General features: G+C 49.9%; 5 protein-coding genes across 5 annotated transcripts; 2 read left to right on the top strand and 3 right to left on the bottom strand.

Moving 5' to 3' along the window:
- Positions 1-1,136: 1,136 nt before the first annotated feature.
- N7473_005781 (agmatine deiminase family protein) lies at positions 1,137-2,348 on the top strand (the record flags this gene model as incomplete). Its single annotated transcript, XM_057151721.1, has 1 exon — positions 1,137-2,348. One exon carries the CDS (start codon positions 1,137-1,139, stop codon positions 2,346-2,348), a length of 1,212 nt encoding a protein of 403 aa, XP_057009526.1.
- Positions 2,349-2,819: 471 nt separating this feature from the next.
- Positions 2,820-3,188, top strand: N7473_005780 (putative quinol monooxygenase; the record flags this gene model as incomplete). The annotated part of the gene is made up of 1 exon (XM_057151720.1): positions 2,820-3,188. One exon carries the CDS (start codon positions 2,820-2,822, stop codon positions 3,186-3,188), a length of 369 nt encoding a protein of 122 aa, XP_057009525.1.
- A 124-nt stretch (positions 3,189-3,312) lies between these two features.
- Positions 3,313-5,282, bottom strand: N7473_005779 (DUF4246 domain-containing protein; the record flags this gene model as incomplete). Its single annotated transcript, XM_057151719.1, has 4 exons — positions 5,146-5,282; positions 5,008-5,084; positions 3,898-4,948; positions 3,313-3,852 (listed from the first exon to the last, which is right to left on the bottom strand). Exons 1-4 carry the CDS (start codon positions 5,275-5,277, stop codon positions 3,313-3,315), a joined length of 1,800 nt encoding a protein of 599 aa, XP_057009524.1. The 5' UTR covers positions 5,278-5,282.
- A 1,511-nt stretch (positions 5,283-6,793) lies between these two features.
- Positions 6,794-7,339, bottom strand: N7473_005778 (uncharacterized protein; the record flags this gene model as incomplete). The annotated part of the gene is made up of 1 exon (XM_057151718.1): positions 6,794-7,339. The coding sequence occupies one exon, from the start codon at positions 7,337-7,339 to the stop codon at positions 6,794-6,796; it is 546 nt and encodes a 181-aa protein (XP_057009523.1).
- Positions 7,340-9,219: 1,880 nt separating this feature from the next.
- N7473_005777 (C2H2-type zinc finger protein) lies at positions 9,220-10,938 on the bottom strand (the record flags this gene model as incomplete). Its single annotated transcript, XM_057151717.1, has 4 exons — positions 9,220-9,245; positions 9,308-9,485; positions 9,576-10,087; positions 10,170-10,938. 4 exons carry the CDS (start codon positions 10,936-10,938, stop codon positions 9,220-9,222), a joined length of 1,485 nt encoding a protein of 494 aa, XP_057009522.1.
- Positions 10,939-11,564: the final 626 nt, after the last annotated feature.

The following is an 11,564-nucleotide window of genomic DNA, read 5'->3' as shown; positions in this document are numbered from 1 at the left end:
GAGTGTGAGAAGAGGAAACGCGGGGAAATGAGACTCTTTTATAGGAATGTGGTGGTGGTTATTGCCTCAGGCAACACTACATGTAGGACAGCGCCTTCAGCATAAAGTCTATCAAAGAATAATATAATAGGATAGGAAGAACTAGAGGAAGACTCTGGCCAGTCACTACCGAATACAGTTCCTGTGCCGCGATGTGCACGTTTCGGAGTCCTCGGGCGCTTCTGCCTCCTCGAGCTCCTCCAAATGTAACTGAAAATTGGAAGATCAAATCAAAATGTTTCACAAGGCAATCCATCATATTACCACCGACTCCATTGATCTTCCTATTCAGGGCATTCAGATGTCTGAAGCCATGAGAATAATTGAACTCCTCTCGGGCCCGCGGACTCCGAGAACCCAATCGGTGTCCGCGGGTGTTCCTTGGATCGCCTCTGGGGTGGATTTTGTGGAGTATCGTCCACCAGTCCTATCGTCATTGAGGATAGGACGATATTTCAATGACTACCTACAACTCGATCAATAGAAGTGCTAAGAAGACAAATGGGTAAGCCACTGAAAGAGCTTAACCAGGCTATAATCCACTAGTCTATTCCATTGAAGTGCAAGAGTATCGGGACCATTAAGGCCGCAAAATAAGTGCCTATTCGGGCAGCCCACTAGAGAAGCAGAGAGAGAAAAGTGGATCACCCGGCGTCACAATTGGACCAGCGATCTTCCTGGTCGAATCAGAATGTCCTGCGACAACTTTATCATCGCTTGGAACATCCCTTTCGGGTAGATAACTTGCCATGATGAATGACCCTTGGTCTCGAGTGGTTAAATACTTCATGTCCCGCCGTGGACTTATCGAATGTTAATACTATACTCTTCAATGTCGAAGGCTTTGTATACAACAACTCGCTCTCTTGCGCGCCCGAGTTTCTCTGTTCGAAGCTTCTATATACCCCGTCTGACCTGTATTGACGTGAGTAGCTATCCAGTTGCACTCAGTATCCAGAAGACCGTGAAAAGATAAAGCTAACCCCATCTAGGGCTATACAAACCACCTACACCAGCAATCAAGATTCTCAATTTCTCGCGTACGAGGGATCAAGACTCAATTCCTACGTCGCAATTCTCCTATAACTCCCTTCACCATGTCGACCACCACGAGAAACCTCCACACGGAAACAAACCCCAACAAGAAATACACCTACCTCGCCGAAACAACCCCCCATATCGCCACAATCCTCAGCTTCCCATCCCACTGCTCGACCTTCCCCTCGCTCTACGACCGGACCTGCCGCGAGATCGTCGATCTAGCCGGCACAATCGCGACCTTCGAACCAGTTCGTCTGCACGTCCGACCCGAGGACCAAGCACGGGCGCAGAAACTAGTCGATGCACGCATGGCTACCGAACCAGCGGAGCATAGAAATCGTATCAGGCTCATCGCCGCGCCGACGAATCATATCTGGGTGCGTGATACGGGACCCGTGTATGTGCGTGGCGAGGACGATGGCAAGCGATATGCGATTGATTTCCGGTTTTGCGAGTGGGGGAATAAAGTGGGTGAGCAGATTTATAATAGCAGTTCGGATAAGGTTGCTGCGTTGAAGGAAGCAGCAGAAGAAGAGGCAGAGTCGGATTGGCCGATTATGGACGAAGAAGTGCGGAAGGAGAACACCGCGTTTGCGCAGCGGGTGCTGGAACTTGAGAACGAGCTTTATCCAGACTCACCCGTTTCCCGTGTGATATCCGCCGTGAGACTCGAAGGTGGAGGAATCGAAATGGACGGCGAAGGAACATTCATGGCGATGGAGAGTAGCGTGACAGTCCCCTCTCGAAACGAAGGTTTATCCCGATCAACCATCGAAACCGAACTACGCCGTCTCCTCGGAATCAAAAAATTCATCTGGATTCCCGGTCGGGAAGGCCTTGATATCACAGATTACCACATCGACGCCGAGGCACGCTTCATTCGACCCGGTGTGGTTGTGGTAGGCAGACCGCATCGCAAATGTGACCAGGTCTTTTGGGATGTGTATAATGAGATGCGCGCCATCTTGGATACCACGACTGATGCGCAGGGCCGCAAGTTGCAGGTTTATGATATTGAGGAGCCGGATCCGGATTTGGTTAAGGGGGATGTGCCGGGCGAGGAGGTTGCGCCGGCGGCATCGTATGTGAATTTTTATTTCACGAATGGGGGGCTTGTTATTCCGAGGTTTGGAGATGCGGTGACTGATGCTAAGGCGTTGGAGACTTTGGCGAAGTTGGTTCCTGAGAGACGGGTTTGTCAGGTTGCTGTGAATGCATTGCCCCGGACTGGAGGTGTTTTGCATTGTACGACGCAGCAGGTGCTGTGAGTGATCATGTATATAGTCTGACTGATTTTGCGAGGTATCTTGGGAGTGGACATATCGTTGGTGATTTCTTGTAGATTGGATATGTGAATCTCTATCAAAGTCAGTCATACCTGACAGATAATTAGCCCTTTTCAATCGGAAAGTGATATGCCTCATCAATTAAGATCTCAGTGGAATGATGGACTTCTAAGGTTGCATGAGAGCAGATCATCGACCATTCCCAATCGCGCTTAGACACGGGTGAGTCACGTTGAATCATGAACAGTAAAGCGGCCCCCACTTGTTATTATTGTAAAGATAAGAACCAAAAGCTTAGCACGTAAAATAGTTCAGGATATACTCCGTAAAGGAAACCGAAAAGACTCAAATACCATTCCCGCCCACCTCATTCCACATTCAAAACTCTCAATCCAAGTACCCAAATACAAATACCAATCAACCACTATACAAAACCAACCAACCACATCCACAATGTCCACCTCCTCACCCTCACACTCAGAACCAAACTTCCTAACCTCCATCCCCCCACTCCCCGCAACCGAATTCTGCATCTACGGCACCGTCCACGCCTACCCCGAACACGCCGACGCCCTGGAAGCAGTCTACGCCGAAACAACGCGTCTCGCACAATTCGAGCCAGGAGTGATATACTACTGTCTCACCCGTGACACCGAACAACCTCATATATTCTACTTCTTCGAACAATATACCGGCAAAAAGGCCTTTGAGGATCATAATGCGCAGCCAATTATACAGAAGCTGATGGCTGATAAGTTTATTCGGGGCGTTGAGGCGAAGTTTGGGACGCAGATTAAACCGGGGATTAGTGGTGGGATGTGATGGATGGTTATTGAGGCTGTGTTGTGTATTTAGATTAGAGGGTAGAGAGGGGGTTTTGTACATGGGTGTTGGTAGTAGCTGCTGATAATTGAAGACTTGATCGGGAATGATGTGATATTCCCGGTTAATGTTCGCAGAGATGGAAATGACCCATCTCAAATAGAGCATTACTTTCTTCAGCCTTGAGGCCACGCTCTTTCATAAGCTCAACCCGATAAGCCTTGGCTTCCTCCATGGTAATCGTATTCACAATTTCTCCGCTATTCGTGGCTGGTCTCCAATCCTCGCGTTGCGGCGGTACATTCGCAGATGAGATAATTCGCGTATGCGGATCAACGAGGAATAGTGCCAGGATCTTCCGGTGGCCGGGTTTTGATGCATCGGCCAGGGAGAATGGAGAGACTTGATGCTGGAGTGTGTTGGGGAATGTTATAATACGGCCTTCTTTGGTGACCACGCTGCCCAGTTCTTGCGTGATCAAGTCATCATTGTAATTGTCGAGGTCTTCGTGGTAGCCGTATACTTGTTGCACGAAGTCGTGTCGATCTTGTTCGTAGGAGATGTCGTCCATATCGTTCATGCCTCGATGGCGGAATGCTAGGGAGTTGGGTGTAATGTTCTCGGAGTCGTAGTAGTAGATTGCTGATGCAGCGATGCGTTCGTTCTAAAGGCATTAGCAAATAGTTCTGTCTTTGGGACAAGTACTCACCAATTGCCCTTCAATGTGCCAGGACCCTCCTTCATACGCGGGCTTCTCAGGCGCCAACTCGATGTTTGCCAGTTTCACGATAACCTGTATTTTCCCCTCGGGGAAATGTTTCAAAAAATTCGCCTTTGTTATCTCTCTGACCTTGAATTCTCCCGGCTCAGGCTTGACAATCTTCCGAGAAGTGTACCAAGCAGCCAAAATCTCCCCATATTTGTCCTCATCCTCAACCTCGACATCATCTCCCTCGGGGAATTGCGGTTCAGTCGAGCCATCGTCCTCGTACTCAACTTGTCCGGTATATTTGATTCGATTGGTATTGTATTCTTTCTCGCTCAAAGATTGTTCCCACAAAGGTATTGTCTGGGCGAGAATCTTCTCAACGACATCATATAGCGCGCGGTGCTTGACCGGGTGAGCATTATTGATGTAAGACAGAATCTGACACCCACCGTCTTCGGTGATCTTCACATCACAGGGCAACCACTGGAACTTGGTACTCAAAACAGGCGGATGCGGCTGATTTCGATATTCGTAAGGATGTTTGTCTGGAATAGCCTCCTCTTCTTTTGGCCTGGGAAGCCACTGGCCTTTACCCATGCTGTCGATACAATCATCCAGGCCAATCGCCCGGTCCGGAAGAACATGCGTGCGTCCATAAATCACCGGGAAAAGCGATGGATGGACCAGATTGACCACCTTGTTATCCGATCCCGGATGATAATCCCTCTCTTCCTCGGGAACGTTTTCAAAGGGGACAACCACTTCTTTAAGCGCATCCTGTAACTCCTTCGAAATGACGGTATCAGATTTGACGACTCCGCCATCAAAAACTTCCACAAACCCGGATTCCTCCAAAATCCCAGCCTTCCACTGCAACTCTTTGACAATCCAATCCATCATCTTGGGCGTGGCATCGTGTCCACTCTGAGCAACCTCCTCACGCCACTTGGCAATGATATGCTCATCGAAAACCTTCCGCTCCCATTCCGGTTTATCAGTAATAACATTCATAATTTGCATCATGATAATCTCCCTCTTAGTAACAAGCTGGCTGTAACAAAATTCTCGTCAATCCTCAAAACACCACCAAAACAGTTCAGTCTTTCTTACTTAAGAGAACCAAATGCAATATGTGCCGGGTCCAGCGCACTCGGAAACCCCCAGATATCCTCCGTAAGCACATTTGCCTATGTAGTTTCGTCAGTTCAGTCATGCACATGATAGCGGGTGAAGCAGAGATTCTTGTACGTCCGGAGCGTGATTCAGGGGCAGATTGAAGCCCGGCATTTGGAGGGACCAATTGCCAACGGAATTCATCTTGATACTGTTGGCACAAAAGGTGCGCCGTTGTAGGCTTAGAAATGATCGACAACGAAGCATTCTGTTTTCAGGGTTGGCTGTTTTGAGATCTGCACGGATGAGGCGGATATAAGATCCAGGGTCCAGGCAGAAATCAGGCAGAAATTTACGCTAGCCTGTGTTGGGTTTAGGTCATGGTAGCGAATCTTCTGTATGACATTTAGAGAAATGTCTGATTAAATGAATTTGCTGATAAAGTAGATCCATGTATTATCGGATTTTAATGGTAAGCTGTTGAAGGGTAGTTGAGGTGATAATGGGTCTGACGAAACGGCTATGCGGCTGAAGTGCCTTTGCTTGTTGGTTTCAAAGTATTTCAGAGTACGAATCGATAAATTTAGGTATGCATGAAGTCTGTATAGTCACTACACACTCTGTAATACAGTTAGTTTCTTAAACTAATAGTCTGCTATACTCAAATACCTCTCCGCAGAATAAAACATCCATCAATGCGATACCTATGTACTAAATATTGCTTCGCTTAGAAAGGCCTGGATATGAAAAGATACCTCGCAAGCCAATTCATAGGAGTAATATATGAAACTCTGATTATAGCGATAGGTATCCCTTGAAGTGGTAGAAGCCCGGCCACAGCGATAGAGCGGGCACGCGACGACTGCAGGTAGTGGACAGAGCAGAGCAGGCATCCTTAGTACCTTTGGTATACCAAGCAACCAACCACGACCTACCCAATCTTGACTTGAAATAGATGATCCTACCAGACATGTCTTTCATTGACAAATATGTAAATCAGGTATCCTGTCCATATACCAGATTAATTAAGAGTTTCCGCACTGCACTTCACCCCAGGGCCAGCCAATCTTAAATTTCAAATCCTCCTGAACCTAGCTATATTGACCTCAACAATGCCTACCACAGGATATCTTTACACAAACACAAACACCATCAGATCATCAACCTCCAGCTTGCCCTCCACAAAGTGGACATAGGATCCACTTGCGGCTGATGGGGGATCCACCTCCACAAAAGCCAATATCATCGTTACAGATCCCATATCTATTCGTCTAGACAATCAATATAGTCCATAGTACCTGTAGTACCTATCGAGACTATTCTCGCTACCAGGATAGGTATTCAAGATATCGTGATAGAATGGATGGTGACAGTGACAGTGATACTGCTATTGAACATGACGCATTAACCAGCAATCCGTCATCCAAAAGGAAGTCCCCAACTAGCTATACCCCAAGCATCTATAGGCAAAGCTTAGCTTAATCCAAAAACCAGTCGAAACAATCCATACAGAATCATAAAGTGTAGGTAAAATAAAAAGGAGTCCCACGCTCTGCGTGTATCGTTTTTTGCTTTAACTCCGCCCCCGTATCATTCGCATCCATAACCCATAACCCAAAGAACCCTCCATGGAATCCAATCCAATCCAATCCAACCCATAATCAAAGCAAACCCAGATCTCTCCCCGCCTCTCTCATCTCCTCTAAACCCAAACCATTCCATTCCATTTTCTAAAATTTTCTCCCCCTCCCTCCATCTCACAAACTCAATTGATCAATACTCCCTACCCGCCCTCCACCCCCAACCTCCCACCCCCCTTCGTAACCATCCCCAACCGATAAAACCTCTCTTCACCCGCCGGCGTCCTCCCCCCAATATACCATTTCTCCGGGCCAAGCGCGTCCCGGAACCCGCCCGAGCCGGAAGAGGAGTCACTCCCGCGGCGTTGGCGGTCTGGGGCCCTGGAGATGGGGATTGGTGTGGATGTGGATGTTGAGGGGGTTGGTGGTGTGGAGGTGGTTGTTTCTGTGGTGTGGTAGTGGTGGGAGTGGTATTGGTTTGATTGTGTGGTTGTGGATGGTGGTGCTGTACCAGCAGATGCGGAGGTCGAGGTAGAAGTAGAGGTTGAAGGTGTGGGTTGTGAAGATGAGGATGAAGATGGCTGATGTTGGTGATGGCCCGGTTTAGAGGCTATTGTGCGAGCATTTGTGGAGATTTGTGCTGAGGAGAGAGAGGAGGAGGTTGTGGATTGTTGGGAGGCGGTTTTGAGGGTGGACTGGGCGCGGAAGGCGGCTAGGAAGTTGGCGAGGAAAGGTCTGTTGGTGGACATGGTGGGCTGTAGTAGCAGTAGCAGTGATGACAGTCCTTTCTTTGACTTGGTCTTGGTGACAGGCGATATTCAAGTGCAGAGGTGGTGTTGGTGTTGGGTGGTAGTGATAGTGATGAAGGCGGAGGCGAGACAAGAGTTGACGTTCGAACCGGATATGATTCAGACTTTGGCTATGACTTTGGCTCGGCCCCAGTGGTGCGGGCGGGGGGAAACTAAATACTGTAACAGCCTGGCCCGCCAGGGTGTATATCTGGTCCTCTTCCAACAAGGTTCTTTATGCACCGTTCACAAGACAAACGAGGAAAGAAAATCCCTTCCTTTAATCCGAATCGAATCGAGGCTCAAGAGGAGGAGGAGTCAGTCACACAGTCAGTGGTCATCGGTGGACTTGTATGGGCGGGGTGAAGAGTCTCGATGGGAAGATCCCGAGATTCTCCCCCAGAGACCCGGTGGGTCCAATCAGATGTGGGGGATTATGGACATGACGTCGACCAGGGAGTTTTCGGAGAATAGTAAGTCGAAGTATTATTAGTGTCTGGAGTCAAGTTGAGACTAGTTTAGACTAGTTGGATGAGGGGTAGGAAGAGAGAGGAGGGGCAAGTTGAGGGTTATCGTTGCTATGGTATACACACATACTCTCTTTCGCTTTGTTGTAACAGTGGACAAGTCTTTGCTTTACTATCACTACTCTAGGAACAGTACATAATAGTCTCTAGTCAATCCTCTACACATGATCCCAGCCATCTCTTCGGCCCTGCATGTAACGCTAGAAGGAAGATCTCGGGATCGTATATCCGCAGCCACCTGCAAACTAACCTATGCTATGCATACTATGTACTTGTGCTATGTATGCACGTCCCGAGTCCTTTGGGTCACTTCATCACCATCATCCTCTACAATTTACTTAGATCAACAGACACAAGTTTAATATCGAAAACGGTTCATCGGGTCTATTTCTAATAGATGCTTTTCAAGTAGAACAGGATCCCTCCTGGGATGATAAGGGAAAAAGAATAACAGCACAACACCCTAAATCACCTCTCAAGGAGCCCGAGGCGCACATTATGTCCGTGCCGTGCCAACCGTACTTACAGGAACGAGGCCATGCAGATGCACCGGGAGTTTCACTCCCCCAAGGAGGAAAAAAAAAATCGAGTCCCGACAATGACAGAAAGGAAAAAAAGAGGATAGAACAACACACATAAAAGGATCAACGAAAGCATAGCACAACGAGAAAGAAAACCAAAGAAAACAAAGATCAACCACTGGCAAACAGTTCAAAGACAATGTTGAAGAACAATGTGGGAAAACTGGTAATGTCGACAGTAGCCTTTCCCGCAAAAACAGCTTTTTCTCTTTCTGTTGGTTCAAGATTCGCGCAAAAAGAAACAACACACATGCCCATGTCTATAGTTTGTGGACGCCGAACGATAACCACCCCGCCAGACCAATCTGCCCACTCAGTCGGGGAGATAAAGAAACAACCCAAGGCTCGCAGTTCAACCACCAGGTTTGGAGAAAAACACAAACTCGCCCGAAGCAGAAAAGAGATGCGGTCCCACACCGGATGGGATCGGTAAATCGGAAACCCAGGGAAGAAGTGGAGAGAGAGATAAAAGAAAAGAAAAGTGGATGGATGGTGGTGGAAGGAAGATGTAAAAGTAAAACCCATCAAGGATGCACGGTACAAGAAATAATGAAAACAACGGGCGAAAAGAAAGTGGTTACGCGCCAGCTTACTTGCAAGCAAGGTCAACCGAACCCGGGCAGATCTGAAGATGAGCCTGAATTAAGTGATACGTCCCTCGTAGACAAGAATCTGAGACGCCTTTCGTTTCTTCTCGTGTTTCATCGTGTTGCATTCTGATCGGAGGATCCGCTTACTGTCTCGCGGCCTGGACGGTGCCTACAATTCCCCAAACAATATTAGTAAATGTTTCGAATCACCTCTCGAAGTTGTTCACTTACCATCACCGCCCATAGTAGTCGAAGCCAAGTACAGACCGTTCATACCGCTCTCGGGGCCGCCAGCGGTGGTGGCGGGGTAGAACTTGCGGTCGACATCGACAGGGGCGTGGATCGGCTCCTGGCCGGTAGCCATGGAGTGGGGGAAGACGGGGTTCATGTAACCGTTGTCGGCACCGTGCTGGAAAGTTGTCCAGTCAACACCGGGCTGACTCGCAGGGTGACCGGGCATCACCGGGTATTTGTGGTCAGGAACGACCAGGGGCTTTACCTGTTCAAGAGGACGATCAACACTCAGTTGCTGGCCATGGGCATCGGCACCATGGTGGTGCATGAGATACGGATTCTGCTTGGGGGCAGCCATCCAGGAGCGAGCCGCGGCCTGATCGGCGAACGCTTGGTCACCAGGACCACGGTTCATGCCGTTGACCGGCGCCATCGCATAGCCCAGATGCTGCTGCTGATCCGTGAATTGGGGACGGCCACCGGCCATTCCGTTGCCATTCACGGCCCCATCGCCGAACTGCGCACTCATAACGCCATTGGAAGATGGGACGGAATTACTGACTTCATCCTGAAGAGGCTTAGCGGGGTTAGCCGCCGCCGACGCCGCGGCTGCCTGTTGCTGTGAACGCTTGAGATGAGCGTGGGGGTGCGACAGGTGGGTCGCGCCGGTAGGGTTACCCCGACGGATCGAGCACTTCTGGAAGTGACGCTTCAAGATGTCACTGCGGGAGAAGGTATCCTTGCAGAGGACACACATGTAAGGACGATCACCGGTGTCTATAGGCCAGAGAAGACGCGTCGTTAGCCATGTAATACGTTTGATGATGATCCGTGGACCAATTTGAGAGTTTTCACTTACGGCGCAGCAGATGACGCTTCAGGTGCTTCGCGTGCAGGTAGGTCTTGTTGCAGTGCGGGCAAGGGAACTTTCCGTCGGCATCCTTGGCGGGAATGGTGGTGCTCTTTGCGGAGCCATTGACACCGTTGGCAACCGGGGTCGCGCGGCCCGGAACACTCGGGAGAATGCCACGGCGGCCCTGAGAGCCCACGACCTGCGTGCGTGGCTGGTCCTTGGGAGGTCCATAAGGCGAACCATTGGCGCCATTCACATCAGGTGTCATGCCCCAGGACTTGGTATCAGAGTAGCTGAAGGCACCGGAAGGCATGCCATTGAAGTCCCGACGGTCGCGTGGGGGCGCCGGAGCAATAGGCTGCGGGTAGCTCTGCGCGGCCGACGTGGGAGGCAACCCGCTAGGAGGGGGAGGGTAAGACTGGTTGTGATGGGCCTGTGTCTGATGGTTATGGTGGGCAAGGAACGACGGTGAATGACTACCGACAGTCGTGTGCGGCATGATAGAGGCCGTCGAGGCTCCGTACACGTCGTGAGTCGATGCGGGGAACCGCGACAGGTCCGGTCGGTACGGCTGACCCATGTAGGGGTGCGACGCGGGCGACTGAGTATGATGCGGCTGGAGGGGAGGCAGTGTATGCGGCTGGGAGACCGGATACTGGGGCTGCATCGAGTACTGAGGCATCGGCATGCTGGTGATGGGTGTCGATGACAGAGGCGTGGAGCCCTGGGGCAGGCTGGTGGACGGGGGACGCGAAGGGTGCGAACGAGGATCCATCGTGATTTTCGGTCCGAACGGGTCGACGAGAGAAGGAGAGAGTAAAATTGTCGGGATAGATTTTTGAAGGCGTTGAGATCACGCAGTAATCATCGAACACGTCGGTCTCGAGGTTTCCTTGACTTCCTTCGCGTTTTTTTTTTCTTTCCAAAAAGCTCCTTGTTGGATCCCAACTGAAATTTTCCCGAGGCGGAAAGGGCGAGGGTTGAATTGAAGGTCACGGGGGAGAGGATGGGCCTTCAATGGCAAGAGGATCTGACTCCACCGAGAAGATGTGAGCGTCCAGAGGAAGGTTGGAGGAGTGAAGAAAGAAAGAAAGGCTTGATCGGAGTTGATTCCCCACGGTCACCCACCAGGTCAGAGTCGTGTGGGAACTTGGTGTTTTATCCGCACGTTGTCACCGGCGATGGGTTCTGTATCCACCAGGGAAGCGGGCGTGCAAGTGGGTCTCGCAGCACAACAACTAGTCAGATCTGCTTCGCGCGTCAAGACGGGAAGAGAAAAGGGCAATGGACTGGATTTGATGGGAAAATTGGGTGAAACAAAGAAAATAAGATTGATCGAAAAGGACCGAGTCGGGAAGAGTTGATGAAGATGAGATTTGAAGGGGGAGGGAGAAGAGAAGG

Source organism: Penicillium subrubescens (assembly GCF_028828155.1).
Source record: "Penicillium subrubescens strain IBT 31985 chromosome Unknown utg000004l_segment0_segment0, whole genome shotgun sequence".
Taxonomy (NCBI): Eukaryota; Fungi; Ascomycota; class Eurotiomycetes; order Eurotiales; family Aspergillaceae; genus Penicillium; species Penicillium subrubescens.
This window is presented reverse-complemented; position numbering and strand designations above follow the sequence as displayed.